Here is a 22,562-nt window from a genome sequence, read left to right on the forward strand (position 1 = left end):
ACTAGAAGTTATCAACCATAAAGAAGAAAGAAAATCCTGCTTATAGGCAGCATTCCAGAAACTCTGCTGTGATAAGTTGCCAAAAGATCCTTGGAAGATCCTGAATTGTGGTTGCAAGGTTTTTTGACCATTTGCCATGGACACCAAGGGCAACATTCAAATGATTCTTTGGATGTATGCTTTGTTTCCATGCCTCAGCTGCTGAAGTAGAACATGAAATATAAATAGAAGCTGGTGTTTACATGAAAAAGTAAAATGACTGCCACTAAGGTTGTTAGAAGAAATGAGATGCTCACACCACTTTGGCAAGGAAGTTGAAAAAAAAAGAGATTTACAGGGCTACATTCAAAAGGTCAGGTAATGGGCCGGCTGAGTGGTGCGTTGGTTAAGAACTGGCTTGGGATGCCAGAGGGCCCCGGTTCGGATCCCACATATGAGGGCCAGTGACACTGCCCTCTACAGCTAAGATGCTGAACAACAGCTCAACCTGGAGCTGGGCTGCCGTGGGTCGCCGGTGACGGCGTAGGCTGCAGCCCCTGCTGCAGTGGGTTGCCATATGCTACCATGTGTAGCCAGCAGCCAGCGTGAGTGGCCAGCAGCCGCAGTGAGCGGCTGTCCAGAAGCCGGCAACTGATCTGCCTCACCTGGGAAGAGAGCAATGATGATGCCAACTTAGGCCAGTGAAGCAACGTCTTCCACAACTAGACTGAAGAACTAAAGGACAGCAAATTGTCTGTTTCCCTTCCCCCAATTCCCCAGTGCTGTGCCCATCCCCTAATTCCCCAATAAAAAAAAATTTTTTAAATCTTAAAAAATAAAAATAAAAAGGTCAGGTAATAACAAGTGTTAGTAAAGATGGGGAAAAACCGAAACTCTCATACACTGTGTATGGGAATGTAAAGTGGAGCAGCCATTTGGAAAACAATCTGCCACTTCCTCGAAACATTAAATAAAGTTAGCATTTGACCTAGCAATTCCACTTCTAGGTATATACCCAAGACAAAATGGTATGAACACAGATGTTCATAGTTGCATAATTTATAATAGCCAAAAAGTAGAAACAACCCACTGTCCATCAACTGATAAACAGATAAAGAAAATATGGTATACAAGTACTTATACAATGGAATCTTATTTGGCAATAAAAAGGAATGAGGTACTGATACATGCTACAACATGGATGAAACCTGAAAATGTTATACCAAGTGAAAGAAGCCAGTCACAAAAGATTCTGCTTATATGAAATACCCAGAATAGGGAAAACTATAAAGACAGAAAGTAGATTAATGGTGGCGTACAGCTGGGGGGATAGAGGTATTGGGGAGTAATAACTAAAGAGTAGAGTTTCTTTTTGAGGCAAGAATAATGTTCTAAAATTGATTGTGGTGATAGTTTCACAACTTTGTGAGTATACTAAAAACCATTGAATCAGTGAATTACTGTAAATCAGTGAACTATAATGATTATGTGAATTATATCCCAATAAGCTGTTACTAAAAAGAAAGTTTAAAGGGAGCTACTAAAACCAACACCAAAAGGTGATTAAGTCAAACAATGTGACTCCAGGGTACAGCTTAAATCTCTTAGTTCATACTTTAAATGTGTCAGGATTCTCTGCTTGTCTATGAGATCCAAGGGCAGGAAACCTGGCTCATTATTTTTAGATCCATAGTGCTTGGCACATAGTACTGAAACATTCGTTAAATAATTGGAGGGGGGAAAAATTCTACACCCAGGAGCTATGCACAATGTGAGACACTTTACAGAGAGAAAGAGTAGACTCTATGAACCTAATATGGGAACTCTAACACCAAAGGAGCAAAAAAATTCCTACCTGCGAAAGATGCATTGTAGGTGATGACTATAGAAACAATCAACAAGTATGTTACTTCGAGAAACATAACAGAGTAAAGATGGGGAAAGAAATTAAATCTCAAAGTAACTGACAGCCTCTCATTTCTGCTGGGTCGAACAGAGGTCTGCCCTTTGAGTCAGGCAACCAAGACAGCCGTCTTGGACCCTATGCTTGTTATGGATTCCAGGGAGCACTACACCTTACTCTCCTATTCTGAAGGTAGTTAAATTTCACTATCAAAATGTGGGGCTTTAACAATATTGTAAGGGGCCTATGACAAGTGGTGACAGTATGGCCTCATTCCAAGTCCGATTTCTCTTGGAGAGCCCTGACCGACTGAGTCTGCCTTCCTGATCGTCCACCCTTCTGGGCTTCAGTTGTGAGAAAAGGATCGATGTTAACAAGAAGTCTAGAATATACACTTGTGACTTGGGCATTCTGAAAATGAAATTACAAGACCCAGGGACACAAGTAGTATTTCATATTTTTCCTAGAAAAGAGGAATTTGTCAGCACCTACGAAAGTGTTGCTTTCCATGACCAAAACATGATCAGATAGTCTGCTTCTAGGAGGAGACTTCCAAGAACTGTTCAAATAGCTGAAGTCTCATAGGACTTCAGTCTTACTTCTGAGCAAATTAGTATTAGGAAAAAAGTACCATTTCCCCCTCCAGTGTCATTTTTTTCTGCCTTTTTAGTCCTCACCAACAAGCTCGTTCATTCATGAACTACTATAATGCTATTATTACCCAGAAAGTTCCAATGCATCAGAAAACCTTTTATTAATTTGGAGAATGAGGAAATAACAAGAATTACCTCTTTGAATTTAAATACAACAAACAAACAATCACTGCTGGAATGTAGAAGGAAAAGAAACCCACAAATAATCTGAACAAAGAAAATTAATTTTCCTACTAAATAAGAGAAACAAATTAAAAAAATCGATCCAGAAAAGGATGGTCAGAGTCCAGAGAAGTCTAGAAGCAATGTAATTTAGAATTTTTGTCTTGGTAGTAAAATACACCTGTGATAGCATGTAAAGATTAAATGAAAGAGACTATGTAAAATGCTTAACACCAAATCAGGAATACAGTAAACGCTGAAACACAGGTAGTGTGGAATGATGGCGAAAACTACCTTACCACGGTAAGTTATTAACAATTCCTACTAGTGGATGCAAAAGCAAAAACTAGTCAGTGGTAGTGGGGACTAGAGCACGAAAGACATAGTTAACTCTCCCAAATATAAGATTCTAGAATTTTTATCCTGATACACCCACTTCTAAGGCTCTAGAATCCTACCTTATAAATAGCCAAAATTATGTTGTCATAAATAAATCACTATTTCAGAACCAAACCTGTTCATTCGTTTACAGTAAGGACTTCGTGGGCCCCCAGGAGATAATCGGTATCTTGGTCTTGCAGGAGAAGCTGGGCCGCTATAAAATATGTTGGGCTTTCTCTGGTGACGAGGTTCTAAAAACAAAAACAAAGAGTTAGATGTATATGCCATCTAAATATATATGAAGATGATTTTGCTCTTCATAAAATACTTACAAAGGTACTGTATTCTATGAAAATACTAGTACAAATCTACTCTAGAATATTACAGATCATGTTTTAAATCATATGTCTGCAGGGTTGCTGTTGAAAACATGTATAGCACAGACACCAACCAACTGAAACATACACTGGCATAAACAACCATTATGATTGTACTGATGCATAACAGCTGATTATCAGTCCTGCATGTAAAATGCTCATAAGTATTGAGATACAACTTTAACAAAAATCAAAGGCAGTCCTATTTATACAAACTGACAAAATAAATTAAGTAGAACGCTGTGAAATCTAAAATAAAGAGAGACTTGAAATTTCAAAATAGCCCAATTGTTTGCTTTGGTAAAAGCTAAAATTTAACTCTTTGGAAGAACTGACTTCTTGCATATTTAAGATAGGTTAAGAAGACAACAGCCATGAGTATTACACAAAATAAAGACATGAGAAATAATAACAGAGGAAGGACAGTAAAGACAAAGGTAATATAGTTATGTCTTCTAGAAAAAAAAAATCCAGCCCTCACTTTCCAACGGAGCCTGGTAATAAACAGTAGCTTTTCTCTGTCTAAGGTAATATCGTTTCTGATTATCTTCTTCTCCATCTTCTTCATCTTCATCTTCATCTTCATCATCTTCATCATCTTCATCTTCACCATCATCTTCATCTTCTTGGTCTTCACCCTCTTCAGATGATTCTACAATTAAGAAACATTTACTTTTAGGCTACTCAACAAAATGTTAATGGTTCTTAATATAGGGGAATTAATATAGGGGAATTTTAAAATTTATTTACTTCTAGATTGTTCATAGAAAGAATCTGTAATTCTTTTGCAACATTATTTTTTAAAAATGAAGAAATTAAATGTATTAAAACAACTAGAAAAAGGAAAAAAAGGAAGTAGAGAAACAAATTTAAAGGCTACACTGTCAGTAAGCATGAAACTAAAATTTATGTTATTACTGTTAATTTCATTAACACAGGTGACTACACTTAAGCTGCAAAATTAATATTTAACTGTTGACAAATTTGAATATCTCCTCACTTAGCGTTTGCCTTTTAAACTTCAATTTGACAATCCAACTAGCCCTTCCGGCTCTCATTGAATCCCATGAGGGCATAACTCAAATATCTACTTACGATAATGTAAAACAACCAAACATTTAAATTGTATTTGAGAAAACTGGTTTTCAGTCAAGAAAAATTCTAATAAATTACAGCAATAAGTCCTAAATAAAATAGCAAAACTTAACTTTAATCACTTTCTAAAATTAAAACAAGTAGAGAGCTATGTTATCTGTAGATGTATTATACAAGCAAACCAATTTTACTTCCTTTAGAATTTATTTCAAGTACTTTCCCTGACAAAACATACTATCCTTTTAAGCTCTCTTACCTCACTTTTCTTTCAAATTATGGCCAATCCTCTGATCTCTCACAAACTACTGTAAGTGTCACAGCTTCTGAATAAAAAGGCTATGTCCTACTAAATAAAAGTACTGAAATTCAAACCCAGAAGACAGAACAAGAGAAAGGACTAACCCACACTGCCTTCTTGATTGTCAGTTGTTTCTTCATCAGCTCTTTGAATAGTTTTTTGTTTTCCTCTTGTGTACATATTAAGATTCCCCTAAAAACATATAAATAAAAGCCATTAACATTTAATACACTTATTTAAAAAATTCAGTAGGAATTTTATGTTTCAATCTTACTCAAAATGAAGTTATTTATAGCTATAAAGTCTTACAATTGCAGCAATAACTAATCAAATAACAGATCAAACAAATGCTGAATAAAATGATGACCAATTTAACCCAAATTAGATAGGTACTACAGAAAGGAAGTTAAACTGAAGATTATTAAATCATCCCCTTGATGCAAGAATATATTTACTTCTTCTGTTTCATTGAACACTCCCAAGTCTTCCAGCTCTCTCATTCGCCGTCTACGCATCTTCTTCATGTCATCCATTTTTTGAAGTACAGCTTCTGCAGTGCTTAAAAAAAATTGATATAAATATAAGGTAAAACTGTAAAATAGTACATTCTTAGAAACTTAATGTTCTATTATATTGAGTGCTAAGATTTTAAATATCTATTTCTTGATTTAGTTGTATAAAAATTTTTAAATTTCTTTAAAGAATTTAAATATGTATATGCAGTTAGTACAGAGTCCTCTAATAATAATCATTCTCCTTTATGCTTTATACAAACTAAATGCATTAAGTATTTCCCTAGTCGAAATTTATGATCCTGCCCCAACAAAAGTTTTGCCAGCTAAATCATCTTGATCTAAATAAATTTTACTTACTTCGTTATAAGTTTGTCAAATAGCACTGACTGGTTCACGCTACTGTAACGACTTCTAATCCTACAACTGCGGCGAACTTCGACATCACCATTCTCTTCATGCAAGTGTTCTGCAGTCTGAACGATGTTTCTGGTCCTCAATGACTGAGTAACTGGAATCCCTTTGTCTTCATAGATGTGTAGATAAAAAATGGAATGAAATAACAACATTTATAAAACAATTCTAAAATGAACAACTGAATAGCTATACTTCCACATAACAAAATTATAGTATCTTGAACTTAACCTTTCTTAAAAATATTAGAAAACAAAAATAAAGTTCCAACATATACCTACCATATGATCCCGTCATTCCCCTCTCAAGAAAAAAGGAAATCTATATAATACAAAGACTTGTACACAAATGTTCAAAGCAGTTTTGAAATAGCCCCAAAAACCAGAAAAAACACAAACATCAATCAAAAGATGAATCAGCAAATCGTGGGAAACAACCTAAGTGTCCGTCAATGATGAATGGAAAAAGGAGATGTGGAATACACTAAGTCCTCACTTACTGCTGTCCACATGTTCTGAGACTTTAAGTAAAATGACATATAATGAAACCAATTTTATAGTAGGCTAATTGATATAATCAAGGGTTAAATTCCTACAACATCTCATCAATGTTATAATGAAATAACATTTGAACAAAATGATGTTATTCAAGGACCATCTGTAAACACTCGATGGAATATTATGAGAAAGAAGGACACCCTGTTTTTTGCAATAACATGGATGGATCTTGAGGGCATTATGTTAAGTAAAATAAGTCAGACAGAGAAAGAGAAATATTGTATGATCATTTATATGTGGAATCTAAAGAAGCTGAGCTCATAGGAACAGAGACTGGAATGGTGGTTGCCAGGGGCTAAAGGGTGCAGATAAGGGGAGATGCTGGTCAAAGAGTACAAATTTCCAGCTATGGGTAAGTTCTGGGGATCTGCAGCATAGCAATTATAGTTAATAATATATATTTGAGAGTTGCTAAGAGGATCTTAAATGTTCTCACCACAGAAAAGAATTATATGACATAATGTAGATGTTAGCTATGTTAGTAATCATTTTGCAATATATGTGTATGAAATTAACATTCTTTGTACACCTTAAACTTACACAATGTTATATATCAACTATATCACAATAAAACTGGCAGGATAGGGCTGGCAGAGTGGCGCGTTGGTTAAGAGCTGGCTTAGGATGCCAGAGGGCCCCGGTTCGGATCCCACATATGAGGGCCAGTGACACTGCCCTCTACAGCTAAGATGCTGAACAACAGCTCAACCTGGAGCTGGGCTGCCCTGAGTCGCCGGCGAAGGCGTAGGCTGCAGCCCCTGTTGCAGTGGGTTGCCATGGGCTACCGTGTGTAGCCAGCAGCCAGCGTGAGCGGCCAGCAGCCGCAGTGAGCGGCCATCCAGAAGAGGAGACTGATCTGCCTCGCCCAGGAAGAGCGCAATGATGGTGCCAACTTGGGCCAGTGAAGCAACGTCCTCCACAACTAGACTGAAGAACAAAAGGACAGCAACGTGTATGTTCCCCTTCCCCCAATTCCCCAGCGCTGCTCCCAACCCCCAATAAAAATCTTAAAAAGAAAACACCAAAAAACTGACAGGATAGGGGCAACAAATCGTGGTATATCCATATAATGGAATGCTACTCAGAAACAAAAAGCAACAACATGGATGATATTCAAGGTAATTACGCTGCAGGAAAGAAGCCAGGCAAAAAAGAATGCACACCGTCCAGTTCCACTTACATAAAACTGCAGAAAGTGCCAACTAACTGATAGTGACAGGAAGCAGAGCGGCGGTTTCTCGGGAATTCTGCGGGGTAGAGGGCATGGACAGGAGCTGAGGGAGCCAGGAGGGATTATAAAGGAGCCTGAGGAAATTCGGGGGGTGTGACGGTTATCTTCACTACCTTATTGTGGTGATAGTTTCATGGCATGTACTTATGGCAAAAACGAAATGAACTGTATACTTTAAATGTGGGCAGTTTATTGTATGTACCTCAATAAACCTGTAAACAAAATATTAATTACATTTTTAAAAAATTTGAAATGCCTTTAACCTTACTTACCTTCTTTACACTCTTCTTTTTTTTTAGCAGCCTGCTGTCTGGCCAACTGCCTATATGAAAAAAATATTAAATAACTGACATAACTTTAACTTCTGTAGTTCATAAAACTACAAACTAGGGGGAAAAATTAAATCAGCTTGGAGAGTAAATACTAACAGATACATAAAAACATAAAAAACACTGAAAATCCTGTTTGTGAAATTCAATGATATATGTATTAATTCTTAGCTAAACAAAATTAATAAAAATATCTTATTTAAAACAAATGAAATCTTTGACTTAGAACTAAGCATTGAGCAAAAACAAGACAAAGTGTTTATACCACAGGTACAGTGGTCCCAGGTCCTTGAGGAATTTATAAACAGTACTAATGTCCCTTAGTGATATGTTAATTTCCTTCTAAGAACATGTGCTGGCTACAGTCTTTACATGACATTGCATTATCAGTCACATGTAGAAACAGTCCCATTTGTGAATCAGATCTCTCACCCATAAATTGGGAGGCAGAATGTACTGAATTGGAAAGTACACTTTCCAAGACAAAAAAATGTACACTCCACTCATCTTTTTTTCCCCAAAATCCACTGAGCTAACAAAACAGTGTGTCTCATTAATTTATTTTTAGGAACTCAATTTTCCATACTTGTATAGGCTGCATCTATTAATCAACCTATGTGTCAAGTTATTTGCAAGTGGGCTGGTTGTACACGTGGAATTTCAAATGTGACTCTTTAAAATAAATGAAGCCATCTTATCCAGAAAAATTAATTCATGTATCCTCAGAGTCATCATTAATTCCTTACCTCTTTTGGAACACAGGTAAGAACTAAGAACAACATAAAAACCTTTGAGCAATCCATCTACAGGTCAAGGCCTAGTTTGTCCACAGGCTCATAAGACTTTTCTCATAAAGGAGCCTCTCCTGCCATACCACATAGTCTACACTTTTATAAAGCAGGCCCCTATTAGATGGTAGGGACACAAAGATTAAGGGGGTGTTTTTCTTTCCTTTTTGCCTATAGGGTAAGGGAGCACATTTCCCCTTACAGGGGTTGATAAACTGTTGCCTAAATATAGTTAGAGATTTTAGACTTGCGTGCCATACAGTCTCTGTCACAACTCTTAAGCTGAAGCAGGAAAGCAGCCATAGACAGAATGAATGGGTATGGCTGTGTTCCAATGAAACTATTTACAAAAACAGGTGCCTGGAGTTTTGTCAACCCCTGCGAATCTGATGAAAGCTATAGATCTTTTTTCCCTAGGAAACCGCATATACACATACAAGATTAAACATTACTTCAGAGGTTTCACGTGCCCCCTGATAACTGTAACAATTAGACCCTAGTTAAGAACTCAAGGACCAAAGAAATATAGATTCCATCCTCAAGGCACAGTTATACAAATCTTCTGTTATTCTAACAGTGCCAATTTAATTGTAAACACCAATGTAGGATTTTGTAGCTATTCTCTATAGGTAGCAATTTGGATGATCCAGAATGTTTACTTTTTTTTCAGACCCTGAAATAAATTATAAAATTCTCATGGAGAATTCATGGACTACTATTGCCCTTACCCCAAAAAGAATTCCAGTTTCAGAAATACTAGTGGGGTAGCTTAAATTGTATTTCATTGATTCTAAAAGTTGTGTATTTCCCCCCATTTTAACATCTCTGAAATTGGGATGTATCTTACAATTAATTACATGTTACAGTTTAACTTTCAGTGTTTTTTTTTATTTTTTATTGTCTTATAATGTTGTGTGTTCCAGTTGCTGCTATCTCGGACTCTACGAAACACAGTAGTAAACACTCCATAAAGAATGGGTGAGGGCGGGCCAATCGGAACACTGGTTAAGAGCTGGCTTGGGTTTCCAGAGGGCCCCGGTTCGGATCCCACATATGGGGGACAGTGACACTGCCCTCTACAGCTAAGATGCTGAACAACAGCTCAACCTGGAGCTGGGCTGCCGTGAGTCGCTGGCGATGGTGTAGGCTGCAACCCCTGCTGCAGTGGGTTGCCATGGGCTACCGTGTGTAGCCAGCAGCCTGCCTCGCCCGGGAAGAGCGCAATGATGGTGCCAACTTGGGCCAGTGAAGCAACATCCTCCACAACTAGACTGAAGAACAAAAGGACAGCAACGTGTATGTTCCCCTTCCCCCAATTCCCCAATAAAAATCTTAAAAAAAAAAGAAAGAATGGGTGAAATAAGATGCCAATTAAAAAATATATAACAAAAGATTAAGTAACTGAAAAAATAATAACAAAAAACAAACTTAAAAAGGGCACTACCTCACTTATCTGGAAAACCTGCTACTCAAAACAAGAATCAAAATTCTATTTAATAGTGGGAAGGTCTTAGTCTTCTAAGTCATTATGAATAATTTCTTTATAAGAATTAATGTAAAAACAATTATTTCATCAAGCAAATTTTATTCTAATTGGCATTTCTCCCATTTATATTAGGCCCCACCAAAGTGTGTGTGTGGGGGGGAAGTGAAGGTTTTGAGCCAATTAAAGTTAGATTTAAATCTGCCCTAAACCAAACAAACCCAAGTTCCACGAACTACCTATCTAATTCATTGAAAGCAATCCCTCAAGTATTAAAATGGAATTCACGTCACCCACCTCAGGGTTCTTGAGAAAGAAAATTTAAATATGTAAAAAGCATCTAGTCCCATTAGACAAGTAAAAAAAAAAAATCATGTTCTGCCTCTATGTTAAGACTGCTTTAGAAGCACAACACACTGAAATTCATAAATGACTCAGAATTGATGAAAAACTCGATAGCAAGCAGTCAAAAACATAACTACTATTTTGAATTAAAGCTTTGTATAGATCAAGGGTCGGCAAACTTTTGAGACGAAGAGCCAATCCTGTCTCTCACAACAATTTAAAAATTATTCGAGAGCCATAAAACAAATGAAATCACCATTATGTGAATAATATCTTTTAAAAATTTTATAAATGAAACTATGACAGTTTTATTTTCATTTTCAATTCTACTTCAGAGCCACATGTATGTACCCAAAGAGCCACATGTGGCTTGCGAGCCACAGTTTGCCAACTCTTGGTATAGACTATGAAGCAGAACCACAAATCACAAATAAGTCAACCAGCCTTTTTAGTTGCACTCACACATATCACAAATGTCTTTGAACAAGAAAATAAAAAACAGGGCTGGCTGAGTGGCTCAGTTGGTTAAGAGTTGGCTTAAGAGCGCGAGCTCTGAGCAACAGGGTCGCTGGTTTGATTCCCACATGGGCCAGTGACGCTGCACCCGAGCGGAGCTGTCGCTGAGCTGCCAAAAGGTGGCAGAGTGGCTCAGCTGGTGTAACAACAAGATTGGCTGTTCGATGGTGGGCTATGCTCACCCGCAACTAAGACTGAACTCAGCATCTTGAGTTGAGCTGCCACCAGATGACTCAGTGGATAGACATGCACTCTTAACAACAAGGCTGCTGGTTCAACTCACGCATGGGATGATGGCTACACCCACAAGCAACTATGATTGTAACACAGCCCCTTGAGCTTAGAGGCCACGAGCTGCCGACGGGAAGCCAGATGGCAACTGGCACCCTCCACAACGAAGACTGAAGAACAACAACTTGGCTGGTTCCCTTCCCCAACACTGTTTCCCTCCCCCAATTCTCCAATTTAAAAAAAAAAAGAAAGAAAAGAAAAAACAAACCTCTGTACACATTAAATTTTTAATCCAATAGTCACTTGTGGCAATTCCATTTCAAATAAATTACATTTTACAACCCCGGAATCTTGATGACCAGTCAAGAATGCTCTTAAAAATTAAATGCAAATCCTAAATTGTTACTTTAAAACTATTTTCAATTGGCATTTGGCCATCTTATATTACCTTGTAAAATGCCTGCCATTAGCATGTTTCTCCGTTATTTCCATATTCTGATCAAAACTAGAATCTGAAGAATTCTGGGCACTTTTTCTCAAAGTCCTTAAAACACGTTTCCGGTGGTAGGTTTCAACTTCCTAAGAAAAATTAAGAAAGCCATCTAAGTTTTTAGTCAAAATCCCCAAGTTAAACACCTCCTAATAGTTTTCTCTGATTATGAGTTTGTAACAGCTGCTTTTTGTGCAGGATCATTTTGCATCTCCCCAAGCAACTACAATATTTAATATCTAAAAATAACAAATAAATAACCATTTTATAATAAATATCAGCAATGTCTATGAAATGGCTAATATAAAACTTATTGAGGTTTATAGTTCTATTTCATAACAAGTAGTCAGTCTAGAGAGTGAAGTTTTCCATCACTGGAAAAGTTATAATTGTTCATAACAGTAAGTACTCCTTTATTTTAAGGCTACATAAATTAGGAAGATACACACACACACCATTATCTGCCATGCAACCACTGGCAGCAATCTTAAAATAACTGGACTATGAGAATTATAATTTTGGCATGGATGACAAAAAGGAGTTATTCTCTATTTTACCCAGATAATGCAACAATTGAAATGTAAAGACTGTTTAGGTACATTAATCTGTTGTCAAAACCATAGAGCTCTATGTAACTTTATTTCTGCATCATAGATATAGTTAGTGGGCTGCTGTATGAGCTACAGAGGTGCTGTCACAAATTATTCAAAAGTTCATACATACCTCTCTGAAATCGTATAAAGGATACTTTTACATTAGAAGAGAAAGGAAAAGTACCTAACAACTCCATTATTCTATGCTTTACTGGTATGAAAATTGATAATTTTAGAAAAACAGGCAGTGTTTAAAAAAAATAAAATTAATGTCTCCCCTCCTCCCATCCCAAGCTGGCTTTACCTGGTTATTTCATTTTGTTTTATCAGGACATTTTGTCATTTAATTTTGTTTTGGGCAGAATATTTGGAAATAAAATAAGGATATGCATACCACAGGATTTGTGTAGGAATTGGATAGGTACTTCATAAAATATTAAGTGATGTGTATGATTTGTTACCGTTTTTATCAGTGTACTTATATTTAAGGTCGTTTAAAAAAAAAAACCCTACACTTCAAGGTTGCTGTACTATTTTTAAAACAAACACCTACATCTTAGATAGGTGTAGTGTAACCTCAACTTCCACTTTTTCTTAAAAACAATCTGCCTGAGAAAGCACTGTAACACAAGGCATCTTCTTTCATTTACCTTTCTCCCATTTTACAAAAGAAAGTCCTATCTCTCACTCATGAATCTTACTATTGTGGACTGCTTCAAGGCTTTATTAAAAACCTTCCTAAAGCCAAACAAAGAAACACACTAGTGTAGGTGTTAAGAAATTGCATGACTATGCTAGGCAACAAATCTTTACCTTTAGTGGTTTCCAATTCTTTCCTGATAAACAAAATTGAAAGGAGACTTAATTAAGCTAAAAGACCATTAAAAATAAATATTGGCAAATGATTTTTGGGACATAAGTCAGAAAAACTGAGTGGCACTGCTAAACAAAACTCCTTTCATTACTATCTACTTATTTATATGAACAATGTTTCCCAGAGCTTAAAATTATAAAAACAATGTAACTGATATCAAACACTGTCTTTAGCAATAAGATTCATGCACAGATACATGAACTAATTAAGAGAGTAGGGGAACTTCACACATGAAATCCCAATGAAATATTACTTTCTATGTTTAATCATTTAAATCAAAATACATACATGTTTTTGTTGCTTTGATCAACTGAATATTAATAATTATGACAACACACAAAAACTATTATCTTGGAGCCTTGTGATCAGAGAAAAGTGGAAAATAACTTCAAATTTTGTTTTATAAGTATGAAAGGATAATAACAAATTACTTTAAGGCATAAAAATACATGAAAATAAAATGCTGTAGGTTAAGTGGATTGGAATTGCAAATTAAAAGAGGAAAGAAAGAATCAAGGTAAAACTTCTGTCTGCTAAAAGCTTGTTCATTGTTTTTTAATGTTCTAAGGCAGATATCAAATAACTATGGTTTTTAGATTCCAGTGGATACTTGTAAAATCTGATGTAACAGTTTTACTTTTTAACATAATTAAAAGATGACAGAAATGATCCCTTTTGTAACTATTGAAACCAATGGGGCTGGAGGAACCTTAGAGAGCAGCTTAAAAATGTACAAGAACATAGAGCTAAAAGAAATTTAGGAACTCTAAGAAGAGTTTTAGTGAAATAAGCATATATATATTTATTTTTGGTAACAATATTTATCTGGGAGCCTCATATAAGAGGAAACATACAATATTTGTCCTTTTGTAACAAATACTGTATGGAGCTCTATGTTTCTCTTAATATGAGAAACAAATTCATAGAGACAGAAAGTAGAATGTTGGTTGCCAGGGGCTGGGAGGAGAGAATGGGGAGTTAGTGTTTAATGGGCAGTTTCAATTTTGGAAGATGCAAGTATTCTGGAGATGATGGTGGTGGTTGCAGCACAATGTGAATGTACTTAATGCTACAGAGCTGTACACTAAAGAAAGGTTAAAACAATAAATTTTGTTATCTATACTTTATTACAATAAAAAAGAAAATAAATGTCACCATATTCCTGGGGATAATAAAAATGGTTTGTTTCTATAGGAAAAAAAAAAAAAAGGAGGGGGGTGGTAAATAGTGGGAAGAAAGATTCCTTGAGAAACTTGGAAGATTTAATCTTATAAGTGGTATAAGTGAATCTTTGATTTGCATAGCAAGTGGCTTAGTTCATCCTCCCTAAATATGCACTAGGCATCAAGAAAGGCTCTTAACAGTGTGGGGGAAAAAAACAAAACAGATTTTTGGGAATCACCTATATAGAGGCAGATACTGGGGAATTTTAAAATATCAATAACTTTTAAAAACATGTCTTATAAAAGACATTATGCTAAGTGAAATAAGCATTCACAGGTAATCACTGTTAACCTTTTGGTGCACAAACCATTCTTTTCCTATGCAAACATATTTACAGGATTTTTAAATTAGGATAATACTATTTATGTGTTGCAACATTTTTCTAGTAATACAAACATTTCCTCACGTCACGAAATATTCTAAAAATCTTTTTAAATGAATATTATTCCAGCATTACATGAATCTATTTAACAAATTGCTTAATGTATCACACATTTAGGTTATCTGCAATTTTTTTTCTGTGTCCTAAATACCTCTAGATCACGTACCTTAGGTACATCTGATTTCCTAAGGAAACCAACACATTATTGAATCAAAGTCATTTTAATATAGCTAAGCCAAAAAAATTCCAAGAGGTAAGCTCAATGCCAAATCACAACAGTAATTAACACTGAATGATAGATATGGGACTTTCACTTTCTATTTTTTACATTTTTACATGTATCACCAGAAACAAATTTCCTAAGATGTGAAAAATGAAAACATACTTAATCTGAAAACTAAACCTGGAGATGATGTGTCCTCATTTGACAGAGTCACAGATGATGTGACTCTGGCTAAAATCTACTTAAATATTGAGAGCACTGATAGCTCTTTAAAAGGTTTAAAGGAAGAAAAATATATTGTTAGATTTTGAGTGTGTTATAATCTTGCAGAATCTGTAAATTAGTACAGGGAGCATGCAACAAAAAATTTCCAGACTTAGGGCTCCTTGAAAGCTTGAACAGCAGCATATTCTAATGCACAATGGTATACACGTTATACACATATAGTTGTGATATACCCTCCCTAGCTTTATCTTTAAACATTGGTGTGGTCAATTCCTCACCATCCATCTATTATTATTCCACAAGCTTCAACAATTTGAGTTCTACATCTACAGCTCTTTCAGTAGATCTAAAACTATCTCCCAATAGCTAAATCCAATGGCCCGTGCTCTAACTCACTGTCTTCTATGGAGTTGATTGCTCCCTTCTTTAAATGCTTTATTTGACCCTTTGGTTTACATGTCTTTTTTTTACATAATTCATCCTCTTCTCACCCTTAAAATATAGCCATTGCTCTAGATCTTCTAAAATATTTTTGTGCTTTGCTATGTTTTCTATTCACCTTCAAGGGTTCAACTATCACCTCTACACAGGTGACCACTCCCAAAGATACATAGAGCTAATCTTTCAGCAAACTCTGGCACATCCCCAACGGTCGATTGCTCACTTCTTCAGCTGGAAACAATGTAGCCTTCCCTCCCTGTATTGGAATAACTCTAGACCCTTGCAGTATTATTTGGCATTTTTCTCTCGGTTCCTTTTAGCACCATCTTAATTTAGGTTCTAGTTTTCTCTGCTTTGATCTATTGTGATAATAGTATTCTGATTAAGAGCCCAAACTAAGATAAATTACTTAGGATTCATTCTTGACATATCACTTAAAAGCTGTATAATCTTGTCCAAGTTATATACGGTCTCCGTGCTTTAGTTTCCACATCTAAAATGAGGATAATAACAAGTTACTTTATAGGGCAAATGTGCGTGTGTATATTTGGTACCTTGCCTGGCACAAAGCAAGTGCTATATAATTAATATTATAATCTTAACTGGTCTTCCAAATTCCAGATTTGTTGATTATAATCCATTTTCTAATAGGGAGCTCATCAGATCCCTAATCTCAAAGTTGCAGCTTCTAATCTAAAGTCAAGGGCCAGTCAAAACAAGCACAAGTATACTCTCTTGAATGCAGAGCAGCCATGTCACTCAACTCTAGGTAGCAATACTCATTGCCACATGTCAAAATTTCTCTATCCATGCTCTGTGATATTTCACTGAGCTGTCGTCCACTTTTCATATTTCTGTGTTGTGTTATACTTCAAGTTTTAAAAAATTTCCCATATGATGTACACATCAGTGTCAAGTTGGAATATCTTTCCAGACTTTTAAATAAATATACAATATTTAAAAAACCATAAAAATAGTAACTTCTACTTTACATACTACAGCATGTTTTATTTTGCCTAACAACATACAGAATAAAAATGTACGTAAACACAAACCAAAAGTAATGTGTAATCATCACCAGAAAAACTCCTTACTATCCATCCTTAAGTGACTCTTCAGCATGAGAAACAACACTAAATTTAACGAATCAAAGAGCCTCAGACCTATAAAAGCACAGAAATATACAAGGCTAGTTTGACTCTGAAGGAAAAACAAACCACAGAAGATGCATCCAAACTCAAAAGTTTGGTAGGATGTAAATTAAAGTTAAAAAAGAAAAGAAAAATTAAAAATAACAAAAAATTTGGAGAATCCATACAAGTCAGGAAGGAAAAAATCCTCACATCCAGCTTAGTGAGACAATATTCATAATGTCAAAGTAGAATATGATTGATAAATAGGTGACTATAGGTACCTTCAGAACTTGAAGATAAGGTCAGCCTCTGAGATTTGATGAAGAAAAAATCAAGTTAATGAGTTAGTATGAATAAATTTAACCATATTTAAAAGCAACCTACCCTAAGAAATGCTCTGTCAATAAATATGTGGCTGAGGAAACTAGGAACTAAAATTAGACCCAAACAGGGGCAGCCGGGTGGCTCAGTTGGTTACATTGCGTGCTCTGAACAACAAGGCTGCCGGTTCAGGTCCCACATGGGCCAGTGAGCTGTGCCCTCTTCAACTAGATTGAAGACAACTTGAGTTGAGCTGCAGCTGAGCTGCTGGTGGGCAGCCGTATGGCTCAGCTGGTTAGAGCGCGTGCTCTTACCAACAAGGTTGCCGGTTTGATTCCCGCATGGGATGGTGGGCTGCATCCCCTGCAACTAGATTGAAAACAGCAACTGGACTTGGAGCTGAGCTGCACCCTCCACAACTAGATTGAAACAACTACTTGATGGATCCTGGAAAAACACACTGTCCCCCAATAAAATTAAACAAACAAACAAACAACTCAGACCCAAATACAGTCAGGATGCTAAGTTTCTGAAATATGTGACTGATGTAAAAAGCAAGTTATAATTGAATCAAATGTATTGAAAATAAAGTTCCAAATCAGAAGATATTCCAATCACAAAGGTATGTTTCAGATTTGGTGTTGGTGGGCTTTGTCAACATAAATACATTAAGCACCATGAGTTCTGAGATTTTGGGTTGTTTTTTTTTAATTAAAAAATGTGAAAGATAAAAGAACGGGTCATGCAGATATGCAGGGGAAGAGAATTCCCAACTGAGGGTAGAGCAAGTGCAAAGGCCCTGGTATTCAAGGAGCAGCTAGGCCAGTGTGGCTGGAATAGACTGGGTTTTGCAAAAGGGAGAATGGAAGAGGATTTCATCATAAAGGGAAGGGGGCAAAAGATGCAGGGTTGCTACCAAACTTTTAAACCTTTACCCTTTGATAGGGATTTTTGAGCAGAGGCGTGCTTAAGTGTTTTGACTTTTAAAAAGATCATTCTGTAAGCTATATTGAGAACTGAATGTTGAGAGGGGGCTATTATATATAATGGTGGAAAACAGGGAGGCCAGTCAAAAATCTATTTTAATAATCCAGGCAATAATGGCTTGAACCAGCATGGCAACAATGGAGGGGCTGAGAAGTGGTCAGATTCTGAACATATTTTGAAAGCAGAGCCAACAGAATTTGCTAATATGAAATGAGAGAGGAGTCAAAGGCGACTCTAAGGTTTTTGACATGAGGAACTGGAAAGACAGTGACTGTTAACTAAAATTGTGGTCTTAACAGCTGTCAGTGACTAAGTCCTAGCTACATTATATGCCGAGTGTTCAGGTAATCTCCTTATATGCATGATCACATTTGCTTCTTGCTACCCATGCATGTGGTATCACCCCTTTTAACACGTAGAAGCCTTCTGATGGCTGGTAAGCTGAGATTCAAAGCTCGCAGTTGTATTAAGCACCTGTGTTACTTAACCAGCCTTCAACACGTCATCACAGTCCCAGAATCTAGCCCTGTCCTGAAGGCACGAAACATTCAATAAATATCTACTGAAGTAATTAGCTTTTCCAAACATAGGCTAACAAATCAGGTGACCAGAGTTCCGTGCAGAAGTGTCTGGCCTCCCCAGATCACTACCGACTTCTGGACGACTGGGAAACATCCTGCAAGCCAGGAAATTGCTTTTACAATCCAGAATCACAATTTGAGAGGCTCAACGGGCTCTTTCGCTGCCCTCAGTAGAGGAGCAGCTAGCGTGGGGGCATCTAAGGAAACTGACCACTCGCGTCATACAGCGACCACTCCCTTAACTAAGTGTCGTCCCTCTCTCCTGCCACACGTAGACCTCCCCCTCGGGCTGTCGCTGGGACTTCCCAGTTCCTATCCTTCTCGCGGCTCTTATTCCCCGCCCCCTCCGTGCCTAGCCGCTCTCGAACTGAACGAGACAACTTCCTGCGGCCTTAATTTTTTACCAGCGCTGCTTTCTCGGCTTCTCCAGCCTTTTCTGTTAACGCGGTCCCCTCCACCTGTGTGCTTCTTTCAGCAGCGAGGGTGGAGAGGCGGAGGGGACGCCCTCCCTCCAAGAAGCACTTCTTTCCAGGGGACCTGGCTGCCCCACCCCCTCGGACACTTCCCCTAGAGACGCTGTTTATAACTGCAGCGCGATCGAACGGAAGGGTTTTGGAGGAAGAGAACCCCAAGTTCCAACGTGAGATCTACCACGGACTGGTCACCTTCCTGAGTCCGCGTCTTCGTCTGTCAAACGAGTGTAACCACCCACGTTCGTGGAGCTGTTCGTGGGGCTTTGAGTGACGAGGGTGCACGTGAAATGTTGGTCTCCGACCCTGCGGGTTATGCAAGCTGGTCTTTAGTCACTGCGCTCTTATTACGGAACCTCTCTGGGCCGTGAATGGAGGTCAGGGAACCCGGATCCCAGTTTTTCTGTCCCCGTGAGCCCTAACACCGTCACTAGGCATAGTTGTCAGTCAGTACATGTGTTCTGCATCCGGTCGCTGCGAACCTGGGGCGGGAGCCTGAGCGATGGGTTAGGGAAAGCGTGTGTGCGTGAGGTTGGGGGTGGGGCTGCCCCCCACACCAAGGCTCGCCCCGCTACTTCACTTTAGCTCCGGGGAGCTTCGGCTTCCTCTGGTGTACAAGCGGGCAGCAACAGCATAGCCCTCGTCCCGTCCGATCTCGTCATGCGACCCACACCCCTTGGGGCTCTGATCTTAAGAAGCCTTCCATTTTAACTCCTCCTCCGCAAGACTGCGCCCAACCGCCCCCGCCCCCACCCCCCAACTGTCACCCCGGCCGCGTCGCCCACCCTCAGGCCCCACCCGGGGAACGGGCCACGAGCAGTCCCCCCAGGCCCGGCCCAAGCGTCCCGCCCCGGCCCGGTACTCACGCCCGCGGCGGCCGCGCTGACGGCCGACTGCTCAGCCGCGCGGGCCGAGCGGAGCCGCCGCCGGCCGATCTGCTCCGAGATGAGGAACCCGTTGGACATGTCCAGGGAGCTCGAGGCCGGGGCGGCAGAGTGGCTGTGCAGCTCCAGGCTGCTGCGGAGCACCACCATCTTCTCCGGCTCCTGGTGCCCACGTCGGCTGCGGGAGACGGGGCCGGGCGCCGGGCTGCAGACGCTCAGGCTCTTCCGCGCTCCGAATTCTGGCGCCACAAGCTCCGCGCCAGCGGGCTCCGCGCGCGCTCCCGGAATCCATCCGCCGCCCGTCCCGCCCACACTGCCACCCTCCAACGGCGGGATCGGAACTACCCTCCCATCTGGAGAGCGAAGGACTTCGGGCCGAACTTGAGAACCTGCGCCCGCGGTGCTGAGCCCCTGAGCAGTCAGGGGCGTGAGAACGCTGACTTATTTTTCTCATATAGTTCCGGCTCGCTGGACGCCGCGGAGGGAGATGGCCGGTAGCGGCGCGAAGTCGCGTTTGGAATTTTGGCGCGTGGCTGTCAGAGGGGGAAGGGAGACTCCCGCCCGCTCTGATCGGCGGCTCCGCCCCGCCCCGACACCTGCCTCCGGCTTCTCCCAGTGCAAGATGCTAGCGCTAAATGCCGAGTCCGACTGGAGAGGTAAAAAGCAGTTGGCCTTTGTCGGGCTTTGACTTTAACCCTTAAGAGCCTCTTACTGATGGCTTAACCAAAACAAGTTAAAAAGAAAACAGAAGGGGAGTTAAAAGCGAGTCGGTAGAGTACTGCAATTAGTGCAGGTTCAGTATCCAACACTGCCAAATGTCCCACGTGTACGATCTCGAGCAAATTATTCACCTCTCCGGGTTTTAATTTCCTCCTCTTTAAAAGAATTATAATAATAATACCTGAAGATCTAAGATAGTATACCTTAGAACCGTATCTGCACTTAGAAATGTTTGCTATTATAGAATTACAGAAAATGGCTTCTCTAAGATAACAGTAGTTACTCAACTACTTTGAAATAGATAACATGCTGAATGATCAGAATGTGCAAGTCCTAGCGAAACAGAAACAAAAGCTATTTATTGATTTGGATAACTACATTTCTTTAATTTAACACTTATTAAATATTTATCGAGCATCTGTTATATGCCGGGCACTATTCTAAGCACTGCGGATGCAGCAGTGAACAAAAAGCAAAAATACTCTCATGGAACTTAAATTCTGGTGGGAGGAGAAAGACTAAATATATTTGTTAAGAGGTGGTAAGTGTTACAGAGATATATAAAGTAGGGGGAGGGAAGTGTGCAATTTTAAACAGTGAATTAGGGAAGGTCTTGCTCAGAAGTATAAGCAAAGACCTAAAGGAGGTTAGGTATATTTGGAAGAAGAGAGTTGCCAGCAGTGGAAAGGTGATAACAGCGAGGACAATGAAATCAAAGAGCAAAGAGCCGCTGGTGGCAGATCCAGCAGGGCTGTGGGCCTCAGCTGCAAGGTTGAGTTTTTTTGTTGTTTTTTCTTTTTTTACTTTTTATTATGAGATGAAAAAACATCACAGGATTTTGAGCAGGGTGACTTATTCTGACTTTTTGAAAGAATCCTTCTGGCTGCTGCATGGAGAATGATATATTTAGGACACACTTATATTTAAAAACAATTATCATTTATCTGAACTTCTAGTTTAATGGGGTGTCCTGTATTTTTATTTGCTATATCTGGCAGCTCTAGTTAGGAGGTCACTGCAATTATCCAGACAAAAGATGACGGTGACACAGACCAGTGTGAGAGCATGCATGTAATGAGAAATGGTCAAATTATGGGTATATTTGGAAGAAAGAGCCAAGTGAATTTGCTGACTAATTGGACTGAGACATTAGAGAAAGAGTGGAGTCAAGGATGATTCCAGTGTTTGGTTTTTTGTTTTAGCTAATGGAGAGATGAAGCTGTATTCACATGTGGAAGGCAGTGGCAAAAGCTAGTTTGGAGGGATTATCAGGAATTCCTTTGATGCACATTTAAGATACAGAAGTTATTATATATTCTGAACTCAAAATTTTGCCTTTTAAAAGTTTTCAAAAATGTGTGCATCATGATATTTACCACAGCATTATGTATGTAAAAAACTGAGAACAACTTGGATGTCCTTCGGTGGGGCCTTTCTTAAGAAGAATGTTATATAGCCATTAAAATTATGATATAACTATATTAATTATATGGAAAAATATATGTGCACAATGCATTGTAACTTTAGAAACTACAGAGAAATAGGTATCATAGTTCCAACTTTGTTTAAAAAAAAAGAGCATTTCTGTACATTTGCATTGAAAAAAGCCTGTAAGAAACTACAACAAAATGTGAATGGTTCACTTCTGGATAGTAATATTATGGTTGCTGTGTGGTTTCTTTGTACTTTTCTCAATATTTCTGATTTTTTTTGCATTGAATATGTATTAATTTTACAATAGAATAAAGCTTTAAAGTGAT

At 38.6% G+C, this 22,562-nt stretch overlaps 1 protein-coding gene across 2 annotated transcripts in view; it reads right to left on the reverse strand.

The window, feature by feature from the left end:
- The window catches only part of ATAD2 (ATPase family AAA domain containing 2), a 55,092-nt gene extending 34,269 nt beyond the window's left edge, over positions 1-20,823 (reverse strand). Inside the window, exons 1-8 of one of the 2 annotated variants that reach the window (XM_019631382.1) lie at positions 20,065-20,823; positions 11,703-11,833; positions 7,835-7,884; positions 5,721-5,886; positions 5,304-5,406; positions 4,953-5,040; positions 3,937-4,107; positions 3,212-3,329 (exon numbers count right to left, since the gene is read on the reverse strand). In XM_019631382.1, the coding sequence (XP_019486927.1) occupies positions 3,212-3,329; positions 3,937-4,107; positions 4,953-5,040; positions 5,304-5,406; positions 5,721-5,886; positions 7,835-7,884; positions 11,703-11,833; positions 20,065-20,232 (995 nt within the window). In that variant the 5' untranslated portion in view covers positions 20,233-20,823. The remainder of the gene's footprint in view (positions 1-3,211; positions 3,330-3,936; positions 4,108-4,952; positions 5,041-5,303; positions 5,407-5,720; positions 5,887-7,834; positions 7,885-11,702; positions 11,834-20,064) is intronic. The other variant, XM_019631383.1, reaches the window with a different exon arrangement.
- Positions 20,824-22,562: the final 1,739 nt, after the last annotated feature.

The sequence above is a fragment of the Hipposideros armiger genome, unplaced genomic scaffold (assembly GCF_001890085.2).
Source record: "Hipposideros armiger isolate ML-2016 unplaced genomic scaffold, ASM189008v1 scaffold_997, whole genome shotgun sequence".
In the NCBI taxonomy this organism is placed as follows: domain Eukaryota; kingdom Metazoa; phylum Chordata; class Mammalia; order Chiroptera; family Hipposideridae; genus Hipposideros; species Hipposideros armiger.